The 14,652-nt window shown below is 46.6% G+C and overlaps 1 protein-coding gene and 1 long non-coding RNA gene across 2 annotated transcripts in view; one reads left to right on the top strand and one right to left on the bottom strand.

The window, feature by feature from the left end:
- Positions 1-322: 322 nt before the first annotated feature.
- LOC131914318 (uncharacterized) lies at positions 323-3,196 on the top strand. Its single transcript, XR_009380106.1, has 3 exons — positions 323-613; positions 862-1,051; positions 2,797-3,196. It is a non-coding gene; the product is annotated as an uncharacterized LOC131914318 (long non-coding RNA).
- A 2,676-nt stretch (positions 3,197-5,872) lies between these two features.
- Gldn (gliomedin) overlaps positions 5,873-14,652 on the bottom strand; it is a 44,777-nt gene continuing 35,997 nt past the window's right edge. The window contains exons 5-10 of the mRNA XM_059266909.1: positions 12,513-12,659; positions 11,267-11,395; positions 10,079-10,162; positions 9,741-9,866; positions 7,527-7,677; positions 5,873-6,353 (exon numbers count right to left, since the gene is read on the bottom strand). Coding sequence (XP_059122892.1) covers positions 5,873-6,353; positions 7,527-7,677; positions 9,741-9,866; positions 10,079-10,162; positions 11,267-11,395; positions 12,513-12,659 — 1,118 coding nt within the window. The remainder of the gene's footprint in view (positions 6,354-7,526; positions 7,678-9,740; positions 9,867-10,078; positions 10,163-11,266; positions 11,396-12,512; positions 12,660-14,652) is intronic.

The raw sequence follows: 14,652 nt of genomic DNA, 5'->3' as shown, positions 1-14,652 counted from the left end.
AGGTAACCCAGACTCAGAGAAACAGCACCTGTTTTCACTCATCTCCAGGTCCTAGCTCCAAATCTTAAGATGTGAATATACAACATGGAGTAGCCACAGAAACCAGGAAAGTATTAAAGGATCATAGATGGCGGTTGGGGGTTGGGAGGGGAATAGTAGGATACTGGTGATATGAACTGGAAAATGGAAAAATGGGCAGAGGTCTCCAACTGGGGATGTGGTCAATATAGAAGGTGTGGGGGAGGGAAAAATACCAAGGTTGTTTGGTAAAGCCTCAAGGAATATTAAAGTAAAATTATATGCTATATGTGTATATGAGCTTAAAAGAAGTCATGCCACTTGACAGTCTTTCCCATAAGAACCAACCCCAGTACCAGGCATGAGAAACTTCCTTTGAATGGCTTGTCAAAGTAGTCCAAGTGACTCCCAAATAATAGTCTGTTGCTCTTGGTTGCTTTTCCAAGGTTGAAGGCAAGTCCTGACTGCTTAGGATACCATATACTTAGGACACAGGAGTTGGATGATCTGAGCTGCACCTCACCTGAAAGCCTCTTCCCCAGTGACTTCCACAGTACCAGAAACTACTAAGCCAGCTGCAAAGGGAGGGAAGCAAGTAAGTCCTACCGGGCTGAACACCTGTGAACCACAACAGTGACCAGCATGGCAAGACACCTGTAAAAGTGCAGTAACTGACAGTCCCATGTGTAATGGAACATAAGTTCTGCCCAAGAAGGGGAAATCCTGCCTGGTAGTGGAAACCTAGCCAACTTTCTGGAACTGGTGAGGTCATGTATCTACTACTGCCACTGTGCTAGACCAGGATAATTCCTTACTACATTCTACTTTTCTGTACACCCACAGATAGGTGTGGCTACCACACCTCACCAAAGAAGATTCTCTTTATAACAATTGGAGACCATCACAGAAAACCACAACTGGACACAATAGAGATCACCAGAGAGTAAGAAGCTCAACCCTAAAGGTAACATCTACATGACAGTTTCTGCATCTGTGGTTCAGAGAACATGGCAGAAGAGGAGGCAGGAAGATGGTAAGAGACAGAATACTAGGAAGTGTGATGTCAAACAGTCTTTCCAGAAACAAGGCAGGAACAATGGCAATATCAACTGATATGCTAATGTGGAAGGGGGAAAATCTCACAGGTCATACCCCTAGACAAAGAACTACAGGCAATTGATGACTACTGAGAGAGGAAGAAATAGCCTCTTCCAGTGATGAGCCCCAGAATTATTATTTAATTCAAGGTGGTCAAACACTTTGTATTAAACAAACAATAAAAACAGACTCAGCAAATTGTATTTCTGTATTTGTGCCTATATACACACATATATATGTAACAATAATAATAAGAGGCTATCAATTTGAGAGTGAAGGGGGGACATGGAGTTGGAGGGACTAGAGGTAGGAACAGGAAAAGGGGGAGTGGTGTATTTGAATTAAATTGTATTTTAAAAATGTAGAAACAAAAAATGTAGAGAGAGAAGGAGAGAGAATGAAATGAGTAAATGAATGAATGAATGAATGAATGAAAATAGGTTAAAGACTTGGGTTTCCAAACCCTGGAAAATCTAGATGAAATAGATAAATTCCTAGATACATATACCCTAGTAAAATTAAATGAAGAGGAAATGCTTGTCTAACATGAACAAGGCCATGATCAAAAAGCAAGTTGGGAAGGAAAGGGTTTATTTGGCTTACACTTCCACATCACTGTTCATCATTGGAGGAAATCAGGGCAGGAACCCAAACAGGGCAGGAACCTGGAGGCAGGGGCTGATGCAGAGGCCATGGAGGGGCACTGCTTACTGGCTTGTTCCCATGGCTTTTCTCAGCCTGCTTTCTTATAGAACCCAGGTCCACCAGTGCAGGGCCAGGCCTTCCCCTATCAATCACTAAAAAATGCCTAACATGCTTACCTACAGCCAGATCTATGGAAGCATTTTCTTAATTGAAGTTCTCTCCTCTCAAATGACTCTAGAGGAGCAGAGCAGGATTGCTACATCCTTCTGGGAGACCCCCCACCACCACACCCTAGTAGCTTCAGGTATAGCCTGACTTCCCAACAAGTCAGGATACCTTTCTCCTCACAGCTGTAGGTATCTAGGATACCTCCCTTCACAGCTGTAGGTATAGCCTGACTTCCCAGCAAGTCAGGATACCTTTCCTTCCAGAGCTGTCCCTTTGCAGCTCCAGGTATTGCCTGACTTCTTGACAAGTTAGGATTCCTTTCCTCCAGAGCAGTAACACTCTGAATTGTAGGAGAAAGCTGGCTGAGCACAAGGATTAAACAGTATTCCTCCATGGTCTGCTTTCTTAGCTCTTGCCTTGGCTTTCCTATGTGATGGACTGTAGTGTACACTGAAATAAACCCTTACATCCCCAAGTCATTCTTGGTCAAAGTGCGTATCATAGCAACAGAGAACACACCAGAATAGGTTTGGTTCTTAGTTATCCATTTTCCATGTTTTCCTATAGCAGGAACAGTCCATGTTAATGATTGCCCAGTATTCAGGCAGAACTAGCAAACAAAGTTTCTATAGAGAAACCAACCAACATAATTCTACCTCAGTGTTGATCTGAGTTGTGTGTGTGTGTGTGTGTGTGTGTGTGTGTGTGTGTGTGTGTGTGTAGAGAGAGAGAGAGAGAGAGAGAGAGAGAGAGAGAGAGAGAGAGAGATAATAATACACTCGTTTCTACATGTGATTACGTTCAGGATAATTTTATTTTACTAATTACAGTTGTTATTTGCTGGTCATTTGGAATCTGTGGTTACAGATGGGGATTGTGTGAGAAACAAGACACAGCACAGTGAGAACGGAAGAGCTTCGTCCCTCACTCCTCCTTCAGGGAGCTTCACACCAGCTAGGCAAAGGTCAAGTGTACTTGGTATGGCTGGAAGACCATGGCTGACTTTTCAAGAACTGTGCTTTCTCATTTGACATTTCACCTTTTGGTAAAGAGATTTTGAAGGAACCCAAGACCAGAACTGACCTGAAGCAGCCAGCCTGGAATACTTCTCCTGTCCCACCACCTCTGCCTCATGATGCATCAAGGCCAGAGGCACTTGTGCATCATCAGTTGGACTGTGTATCAGTGAAAAGAAAATGCTTTGGTGCATCTGGCCTAGTTCATCAGTTGGACTGTATATCAGAGAAAAGAAAATGCTTTGGCGCATCTGGCCTAGTTCATCAGTTGGACTGTATATCAGAGAAAAGAAAATGCTTTGGCGCATCTGGCCTAGTTCATCAGTTGGACTGTATATCAGAGAAAAGAAAATGCTTTGGTGCATCTGGCCTAGCTCCAAAGCTGGAAGGTACAGTTTCTAGTGGGATGGTATCTACTTTAGATTTGAGAAGAATTCAAGAACTATTTGATTTCATACAGAGAGATGCAAAGTGCTTTTAGAACAACTCTGGCATTAAGTGACAGTGGGGATGATTAAAATAATATCTTGACTTAAAACACAAGGCTGTGCTTCCTATTTCAGCAGTGAGCCTGAAACACCTGTGTGTGCGTGTGCATGTGTGTGTGCATTTGTATATGTGCACACGTGTGTGTGTGTGTGTGTGTGTGTGTGTGTGTGTGTGTGTGTGTTGAGTGATATAGAATGAAGGACTGTTTGCAAGAAAACCAAATCTTAATTCTTCTGTAAAGACAAACTGTCATTAGACCTCAATCAACCTCGCTCGTTCTAATCTACTATATACCATAGCAAAAGAAACAACAATGAAAAGAAGCATGTAGAAATCTCGGTATGAGCTTCTCTAATAGTGAGTGCATGGTTCCTCACCCACAGTTAAGAGAGACAAAGACCCACTGTGTCTGCGGTGCCAGCACTCAGAAGGCTGACACAGGAAGATCACTTGACCCCTGGGTAAACAAATACCCTGTTAAAAACAAACAACCAAAAAAATAGATGAATGCCAGGCAGTGGTGGCACATGCCTTTAATCCCAGTGCTCAGGAGACAGAGCCAGGTAGATCTCTGTGAGTTTGAGGCCAGCCTGATCTACAGAGCGAGATCCAGGACAGGCATCAAAAACTACACAGAGAAACCCTGTCTTGAAAAACCGAAAAAAAAATATATGAAGATATTTGATAGTTCAGATACCAAAACTGTGTGAGCTAATTCAATAACTAAACTATTTTGCTTATGATATATGTCCAGTTAGTATTGTATCTATTCTCAGCAATACTACTAAGTAATAGTAAGGGAATTATGTTTATATCCAGGTTTACTGTACTCAGAAACAGTACCACATATTTGTACACTTTAAAGGAACAATAGCATTCATTAGACACTGAAAAAACAGGAGAACTCCTCATTGCAACAGCTGAATCTGAGAGAATATCTTTGAAAGCTGTGATGACTGGCAGACCAACCAAACGGAGAGGTGGAGAAGCTTGGGGACTCATTAGCTTGAGAACTCAACCAGTGCACCACTAACAGCTGCCTGGGTGTTTTCAGAGGTCGGGGAAATTTAAATAGTTAAATATGCACACCCCAAGTCTTAAAGTGCTTCTATTAAAAAAGATCAAAGCAGACCACAGGGCCCCTGAGAATAGGTTTGGGCCCAGAGAAGATGTTTCAGAACACACACACTGGAACAAATTGTTGTCCAGTCTTTCCTGGACAGTTTCCGTAGTTTCTCTTCCTGTCTTCAGGGGGCAATGAAATTCTCAGCTCCCTCTTGACCTCCATGGCCCTGCCTGGAACTCAGTGCCAGGCTGAAGGGCTTGGCAGAAAACATGCCTGTTTAAGGGTGTGTAGGAGCCAATGAAACTAGATCATTTTCTTACTGTCCAAGAGGAACAGATCAAACCTTGAGAACCATTTGTGAGAGACTACCTTGCTGACCGGAGGTTCACTTACTTCATTTGGGTGGTAAGGATGGTAGTAATGTTTTGGAATTTTCAGAACTGCCATGCTTCATGGCTGTCATGGTCTGCAGTATGATTCTCAGGTGCAGGAGTGTGATGATGCCCCTTACAGGAATGGGAGATAGACTGGCTCTGCCTTTGAGCTAGATGTCGTCCCTTGTTCTAGAGAGTGACTGCAATGATGCCTCTCTTCTGAGAAACCATCATGTTCCCAGGTTCTGACCAGATTATTGCCCACTTAGTGTTCAACACTCTGATAGCAGTCCCGTAGCCTTGGCAGAAGTGGCCATGAGCTGAGGAATCCGTGTTTATGCTCCCCAGCAACAAACAGGCATGATCAGAAATTGACAGGCCCCTAGAAGGGCTTGATGCAGTTTCGTTCAGAGACCCGAGCCCGCAGCGATTCACGGGTTTCACTAATCCTGGATTTGGACTTAGGAGCCGAAAAGAATGACCGTTCTGTGGTGACAGGTGCACCTCCAGAGAAAAATACCGAATTATGGAGAACATGGTAGCTTAGAAGCCTTAAGAGCCAGTGAGCCTTCTCTAGATATCAAATGTAAGTCATTACAGATAAGTTCATCCCTCAAACTGACGATAAATGGGTTTACATGTAGGGGGAAAAAAAACAACCAGAAAGCAATCTAATCAGCCAAGAATCACAGGATTTCATGCAGGTAGAGGAAATTGTTATCAACATACTCAGGTGTTTCATATTACCAATGGGGAAACTAAGGCCCAAGGAAGAGAGCCAACTTTCCAAGTTTGAGGAGGAATCACGAGATTTCAGCCATTTCCACTTCCAATCTGTAGCTATCTAAGCAACCCAGTTTAAAGGGGGGTGGCTGTTTGCACAAGTCCCGTGGCATGGGGTTATGCTCCGAGTACCTGGATATCCTTTACAGACAAGCTTTCTGCTGGGCTCGAACAAGCCCTAGGGAACACGTGGAGTGTAATGAAGAAACAGCAGCCTATCGCTGGCTCGATGCTGCTGACGAAAACCGCACAGGATAAAGCATCAGATGGCCATTTTCCCATGTATATAAATGCTGATCCCTCATGTTGTATGATAACATGGCAAGAACAGTTGGGGACATTCTGAAATCAAAGTTTGCATGGATCTGTTTTCCTCTGAACAGATCAAAGGCAAACGTGACCCTCATGTCTTTGGTGTCTGTGACGTAGAGGATTCCTTGAGCTATGAAGGCGTTGCCAGCCTTGGATTTGGGGTACGTGGTATTGATGTGTTGCAACACAGAGAATGTCCTCTCATCCAGCTGTGCTACAAGGATGCTTGAGCCATCCACACTTGAAGCATAGATAATCCAGATGCCCTTCTCATCCACAGCTATGTTGAAGTAAGTTTTGGAATTTGCAAAGAGGTATTTTCGATCAAAATACAAAGCATTTTCAATCTTCAGAGTCTGGGGTGTCTCTTTGCCAAATTCAAATCTGAAACATGATTTTAAAATAATGAGTTAGAGCGGATTAGCCATGTCTGTGGGCACAGGCGGTTTGTTAGGATCCTTATAAAACTGAATTAGCAGGGCCGGACCCAGACCTGCTGTTTTCTGTGGCCAAAAAAGGCAGCTTCTCTTCCACTTGCCCTTCAGGGGTGTTCTGGGCAGCAAGGCTGTGAAGGCCAGTGACTAGCCTGTGCTATCAGAAGAAAGGGACAGAGCAGTGTGGTGTTCAAGACCCTCCTCAAATTACTGATGTAGCTGAGGATGGCCTTGAACACCCAATCCTCCCGCCTCCGCCTGCCAAGTGCTAGGATTATGCACAGCAACACCAAGCCTAGGTTCTGCAGTACTGAAGATCAAAGCCAGAGCTTCAGACACTCTCTCAACTGAGATACATCTCTGATTCCTAAATCTGGGTCTTAAAACCCCCAAGTTTTCTGGATATTCCATTTTTTTTAAAGACAATTTAAATTAAGAGAAAAGTCACCAGCTGAGAAGAGATAGAACAAAGGTTGTGAAGACAATTTTCTTGTCGGATAGGGGCTGATAAATACAACCACAGCATGGAATTCCATGTCCCTTAGCTTTGGGGGCCTGATTTCTCAGACTCCAAACCGAAATAGTATCAAAAAGTGAATTACGATTCAAGCGCTACCTAAATCGGGGAGTAAGTCTATCTAGACTATTAGGCTAAAAGAAAACACCAGAGGGCGCCATTGAGCAGCAGACCGCAGAAGGCAAGGCGTGTGTGACTGTGGTAGGCATTTAGGAAGCACGGCAAACAGAAAGGGACTAGAAAGCCCGAATTGAGCTGAAAAGCCGCCAGAAAAGAGCAAGCAAGCACTTGGGAAGGGCTCCGCAGTACCAGCTTCCGAGTGCTGGAATTCTGTACTGCTCTCTAGCCCCGTGGGGCTGGGGGAGGTGTCTGCTCCCCTCCTTCGGCTCTAGGCTTGATAAAGATCCAGGCTTAGGACAGGTTCCCTACCCAATCAGCTCACCCAAGCCCCGTAGTGGCGCAAGACTATAATCTCCAGTGCTTGGGAGGAATAGATGGAATGCCCCAAACCCATCTAAACCACTGCAGGAGACAGCACACACCGGGTGGGCGCAGCACGAGACCTGTGAGGAGACCCTGCAGGGCACGGGGGTCCAGGCGGCTCACCTCACTATGGTGTTGGAGCCGCCTTTGTGGTAGTAGAGAGAGTTGTTGTAGACTGCGTGCCCACAGCCGTGGAAGTAATGTGGGAGGTGGATGAGGGTGGAGCTGCCATTGAGAAGTGCGGGCAGGTCTTTGAACTCCTTCACCATGATTCCTGCAGGAGGGGAACGGGGAGGCTGTCACCCACCCGCCCTCACAGCCCTGCCCGTGAAAAGGCGGGCTACTGAGAGAACATGTGTCCGGTCCCACCCACCCCACTCTGTAGTAGTTATAAAATCAGGCGGCACAAATCCATCCCAGGAACAAATACTTGGCTCAGCTATGCTTGCTGGCTCCCACCCCTTGCTACCGCCAAGACTACTGCTACTCCTATTCAGCATTTTTCTTTTCCTTTGAGTCCCAAACCCTCAGCTTGGTAGATGAAGGTTATTACTGCACCTATCAGTTAGTGGTGATGAAATAAAGAAGCAGCTCTCAGCTTTGTTTCAATCAATGTGTATTGTCAGACCCTTCCGGAATGAGGCCATTGTTAGTACCACTGGCCACTTCAGTCACATCTTTTGGGAACAGTATGACTGGTCCTGCATTCAGACATGGAGAAGGTTCAGACACGGGGAGGGTTCAGACATGGGGAGGTTCAGACACGGGGAGTGTTCAGACACGGGGAGTGTTCAGACACGGGGAGGGTTCAGACACGGGGAGGGTTCAGACATGGGGAGTGTTCAGACACGGGGAGGTTCAGACACGGGGAGGGTTCAGACATGGGAAGGGTTCAGACACGGGGAGGTTCAGACATGGGGAGTGTTCAGACACGGGGAGGTTCAGACACGGGGAGGGTTCAGACATGGGGAGTGTTCAGACACGGGGAGGTTCAGACACGGGGAGGTTCAGACACGGGGAGGTTCAGACACGGGGAGTGTTCAGACATGGGGAGTGTTCAGACACGGGGAGGTTCAGACATGGGGAGTGTTCAGACACGGGGAGGTTCAGACATGGGGAGTGTTCAGACATGGGGAGGTTCAGACATGGGAAGTGTTCAGACACGGGGAGGGTTCAGACATGGGGAGGTTCAGACACGGGGAGGTTCAGACATGGGGAGTGTTCAGACATGGGGAGGGTTCAGACATGGGGAGGTTCAGACACGGGGAGGTTCAGACATGGGAAGTGTTCAGACATGGGGAGGGTTCAGACATGGGGAGGTTCAGACACGGGGAGGTTCAGACACGGGGAGTGTTCAGACACGGGGAGTGTTCAGACACGGGGAGGTTCAGACACGGGGAGGGTTCAGACATGGGGAGGGTTCAGACATGGGGAGGGTTCAGACATGGGGAGGGTTCAGACATGGAAAAATGGCTGTGACATGGCTCTTTGCCTTCTCCCTTCGGTTCTGTCCAACAAATATGTGAGAAACCTGGCCCAAAATATTCTCATAGGATGGTATGAAACTCAGAGAACAATGGACAGTGCACACGGATTTTGTCTTTTATATCTAAGGCCATATCACCCTGAACACACCAGATCTTTTTTTTTTTTTTTTTGGTTTTTCGAGACAGAGTTTCTCTGTGTAGCTTTGCGCCTTTCCTGGAACTCGCTTTGGAGACCAGGCTGGCCTTGAACTCACAGAGATCCGCCTGGCTCTGCCTCCCGAGTGCTGGGATTAAAGGCGTGCGCCACCACCACCCAGCCACACCAGATCTTAGAGCCATATGGTTAGTACTTGTGTGGCATAATTTGTCTCATATCACTTTCATGTTATGGTTATTTGATAAAACCTTAGATGTAATACTGTTAATTTCCTTCTGCCTATTATGTTAAAACTGGAATGCTGGGCAGGGCATTAAAGGTGCACACCTTTAATCCAAGCACTCAGGAGGCAGAGCCAGGCGGGTCTCTGTGAGTTCGAGGCCAGCTGGTCTACAGACTGAGGTTCAGGACAGTTAGGGCTACACAGAGAAACCCTGTCTCAGAAACACCAAACAAACAAAACCAACTGCATAGTTTACATTGCAGTGGTTCTCTGGGACTGAACTACAAAGCTTGCACCCAACACATCCAAAATATGAAAGTGGTCCTCCCATTCAGTTGTACTTTCTAAAATAAAGAGTCATCCACTAACACCAGTGGGGATCTCAGACACGCAGATATAAATTCGCCCGAAGGAAAGCGGGCAACAGATAAGATCACATTACCAGAGGGACCATCTCTGGAGGGAAGTACCTGAGAAATGTTCAGTCACCCAGATACGGTCATCACTCTTGTTGGCAGACTCTCTTATCCAAGTCCCAAAAGTCTCCCTGACTTTTAGTACTTGGGCTGGGTTTCCAATGGAAGTGATCATGGCTTCTGTTAGAAGAAAAAAAAGTTACTCACCCAACAGTTATGACAATTAAGGCATCCAGTTTTGAATTTCCAGACGATTTTTGTGTGTGGTGCTGGGGATTGAATCTAGGGCCCGTGCAGGCTGGTGAAGCATACCAGCACTGAGGCACACCTCAGCCCAGGGTGCCACCCCAGCCCAGGGTGCCACCCCAGTCCAGGGTGCCCAGGGTTTGTACCTGTTTGTGGAGAATGGTGTTCATGTACTTTCTCATCAGCTTTTCCCACCAAGGTATCGTCATTTGGTATGGCACACGTCTCACCTAAAATGGCAGCAGTCAAAGCTGTTGTCACAATGGGGTTATACAGATTTACATAGGAACCTCCACTTCCTTGCAAAGTCCCAAACATATCCAGTATGACATTTCCACCATGTTTCCTGGTTGCTTGCTTTTTAGCAATCCCCAGCCCTACGCTGCCCAGCAGTGTTTCACTCTAATGGCTGAGTTCATTCCCTGAAAACATCTAGAAAGAACACTATTTCAAACAATGCAGTTGTTTGGAGAAAGTCAGAGAGAATCCCAGGTCAGGGTCCTCCTCCATATCTGCTGCTGAAATGACAGCTCAAGTTGTCCCTCATGGTTTAAGACAGGAAAGGCATTCTGGGTAACCTCTCAAGTTCTAAATCTACTGTTGAAATATTTTCCATTATTATGATCCTTCGTTTCTAAGGAACTTTTGAACTGAGCTGAGCTAGGTAGCTCCTTGGTTGTCTGTTTCCCATCTGTAAGTCAGACACAAGGATGCCAACACCCTAGGATAGTCATGGGAATCAGAAGAACTAGGTGCATAACACTGGCAATATTATCTGCCACTGAGTGGCAGAGGACAGCAGATATAGCTTAGACATGGTAGACATGGGGTTCTGGGTTCAACTTGCCCCCAACACACACACTAAGAATAGTGATGGAGATGCTTTAATTATTCTCTGCAGGGAGCTAACCAGTTTGGCTGCTCCACTGTCTTCCAGTTTTCCACTCTCTCAGGAATTTGTTGCTGCAGTTAACAGCTTAGCCCTCAAGATGCTGCCCTCAGGTGACCTGATGACAGTGTTCTTTAGATGTAACAGTAATTAAAAAACAAACCAAATAAAACTCGCTCCAGGGAGCGGGGAGAGGTTTGTATGGCCAAGAAGGAAAACTGGCATGGAGATAAGTGCAGAGAGAGTGTCGAGGGAGGGATGGTAGGTTCAGAGCTGGCCTGTCCACGGTCCTCATGCCCAGGGTAGGTGTTCAGACTTCCTTGGAGCATATTGCAGGGAGGAATCTCATTTAAACAAAATCTCCCGCTTTTAAAACTTGCTCACAAAGTCTGGAAGGGGGATTATTAGCACAAGGAGTGGGTTCCTGGGGGCAGGACTTGGCGACCTGAACACTGGCTGTTGAACGTATTTGGCTGCCGAGGGCCTTTGGATCTTCTGCTTCCAGGAGGGCCTGGAGGCCCTGGGGGTCCAGGGGGTCCAGGGGGTCCAGGGGGGCCTTGGTCACCTTTGGCACCTAGAGAGAAGGAAAGGGAGAAACAGAAAAAGGTTTTCACGGGGACAGTTTCCCATTAGGGAAAGGTAAGTGGGCAGCTCTGGCATCCCCCTGTGTGTACCCCTTCCTAGAGATGAGCTCATAGTAGGTCCTGATGATCCAGTCTATGCAGGATCTGTGCTGAGAGTTTTATCAATTTTCCCTTCATTCTTCCAAGTCCCTCTGTGAGGTGGCAGTGGGTCCCCTCAGGAGAGTTCTGCTAGGGAGTGGTGGTTCACTTAAGGTCACAAGTGACTAGGGCAGGATCCCGGCTCCAGCATCTCTCAGCAGAGTCCGGCCTCCATTATTGCAGTTCCAGGGGATCCCAGTTCTGACAGCTTCGAATCTCTAAGGCACTCCTTCTTCCTCTCCTCTCCCTTCTCCTCCTCTCCTTCCACCTCCTCTATTTCTTCCTAACCTTCCTCCTTTCCTGTACCACCACACCCCATCCTTCTCATTCTCCTTCTTGTGCTAGGGAATTTAATCCAGGGCCTCTTGCGAGTTGGGTAAGCACTTTATTACTGAGCTACACCCTCGTCTTCTAAGGAGCTTGATTACCATCAATCCCAGAGCCAATTAGAATGCCTGTGAGGCGATGCTCCCCTGTCATTTGAAAGCTTCTCTGAGTGCAGTGAAACACCATGAGCCTAGCCAGACTACCAGGTAGTCAAACTTGAAGCAACTCTGCTGCCTCAGCCTGCCCAAGCTTGGGATTTCAGGCGGGGGCCACCACACCCTATCAACCAGGGTAATGAGTTCGATTACTCGTGCTAAATACCGACTCGGACTTGTTCCCCTGGACAAACGTGCGCAGCTTTGAAAACACAGAATGCCGTGCTAGGCATGATGGTACACAGCTACAGACCCAACACTTGGGAGGTGGAGGCAGGAGGACAGGGCAAGGTCAATCTACTACATAGCTAGTTCCAGGCTAGCCTGGGATACAGAAGACCTTGTCTCAAGCAAACGAGGAAAGGAAGAATTCCAGAACCTGCTGCAGAGCAGAGGGCCAGAGAAGATCAAAGCCACCAGGGCAGCCCGTGGGTTGGACAAGGCAGGTCTCTGTGCCCTGGTGTCAGGAGAACCTGAGTCAGCCTACCTGTCAGAAGCACGTCGTTGGACACATCTCCCTTGTCTCCCTTTTCACCTTTCTGCCCCGGTGGGCCCTCGTTTCCAGGAGCGCCCAGTTCACCAGCATCTCCCTTGTCTCCCTTTTCCCCTGGATTTCCTGTAGCTCCAGGTAACCCTGTGGGGGAGGGGGGAGATTGACGTATTAACGTGTGTACCCAAGTTTGGTTCACTTTGTAATGATTGTGCTTTTGTAGAACAGCTTTGTAAAACAACCACAAGCCCTTCACCACCCTTCCAGCGATGCTATTATACACTCATTATGGGATGGTGTTTCCCAGAGGCTCTGGGGGACGACTTTTAGGGAGTCTGGCTGAGCCACTACGTTGAAGAGTGAAGCGAGCGAGCGAGTTTGAGTGAGGCGCCATCCCCGCAGAAGGTGAGCGTGTTATTAAGAGGACCGCCAGCAGAGCCCCTGGCATCTGTGATCTTTAGTTCTCACAACAGAAAGGGTGGTAGGCTGGGCAGTCACTGCAGTGTTAGCCAAGTTTAGAAATGGTGGTTGTAAGTGAGGCTGAGCCAACGCCAGAGGGTGGATGACCAGCTGCCTCCACTTCTTGCTGTTCCTTCCCGGCCATGATGGACTGTAACCTCCAACTGCCAGCCCAAGTAAACCTTTTGTTCCTCAAGTCGCTTCTGTCAGCCATTTTGTTACAACAACAAGAAGCTACGAGAAAATATGGGGAGTATGGTCAACACACGATGGTTAGTTACTGTTGACTGCAAATCAGCCTGGCCCTTCTAGGCTTGGTTTTTTGTTTTATTTTGTCACTGTTTTCCCTGTGGGTCCACAGCCACCTTTCCTGGGACTAGTCTAGTCCCACTACTAGGGTAAGACTTTTTCAAGGCTCCAACCAATACCCCAGGCAACACACTAGGATTCAGCTTTCAGGGGAATTTTCTAAATGTTAATTTGTAGCTGAAAATAAACGTCCATGTTCCAAGTTACCCTAAATGTGTTCTGAAGCTATCTGCCTGACACCACAGACTCCAGAATTGGAGTTATTCAGTAAATGTAATTCTGTGTATTGACAAGTAAGGAAAAGCATATCTCAATGGGTGCAAAAGGCATTTGGTGGCGTTCAGCATGCAGTCTCAATGAATCTCGTCAAACTGGGGGTAAAAAGGAATTTCCTCATCCTGCAAAAGAGAAGTCTATAAGAAATTGACAGTTGACATCATCTTTTCCAGTGAAAGGCTTAATATCAGGAACAAGGCAAAGTTATTCATGCTCATCAGTTTTGTTGAACATTCTACTGGATATAGAAAGCATGATATTCCAGAGAAAAAGGCTCATTGGGGATTGAACATTAAAATTATCTTAATTTGAAGCTAGCCTGATTGTTTATGTAGAAAATTTCAAGAGATCTATTAAAAAGAGCGACTTGAAGTCACAAGTACACAAGTATCCTAGGGTTCTGAGAGAAGAAAGTGGGTGTACAAAGACATTGTTAGAAATTGACCATATAGAAGACTCCTTATCTCAAGAAATAATTGTTCATTTTGGTAAGCATGCCCTGAAGATACTGCCTAATTGTGATGTTACTCAAAGTGGGATTGCAGACATCAGGGAAGAGCCAGGCACATCTGTTAGTGCAAGCACATCATTCCTCTCAAGGTCCATCACCAAGATGATGTGGAATCTTCAGCCTTCTATAATTACCTGCCCTTTCCTTGTCCCTTCTGTAGACTCCGTCGAAGTAACCGCCCACCCACCCCCTCCCTAGGTCCCATTCATTTGACTAATTCCTCATTAGTCACTCGCTGGGATAGCAAAGTCTTTCCTCCAGTTTGTTTGTGTTTTAAGATCTCACTATATAGCCCAGACTGGCCTCAAACTCCCAGCAATCCTCCTGCCTCCCTTTGGGATTCCCGGTGTGTACTATCACACCTGGTTTATGTGAGACTTCACAGACTAACAAAGCTTTGGGAGGCTTTGTACATGCTGGATGAGCGCTCTACCAACTTAGTCAGATCTCCAGCCCTCCCTCTAGTTTTAAAAACCATATCTGGAATATCCTGCTTTATGCTAACCATGTTGCATTCCATCATAGTTGTTCTAAGGCAGCATTTCTCAACCTGTGGGTTACGACCCCTTAAGGGGTCGAATG

Source organism: Peromyscus eremicus, chromosome 7, assembly GCF_949786415.1.
Source record: "Peromyscus eremicus chromosome 7, PerEre_H2_v1, whole genome shotgun sequence".
Classification (NCBI taxonomy): domain Eukaryota; kingdom Metazoa; phylum Chordata; class Mammalia; order Rodentia; family Cricetidae; genus Peromyscus; species Peromyscus eremicus.
Note: the sequence above shows the minus strand (reverse complement) of the source record. Positions and strands in the feature narration are given on the sequence as shown.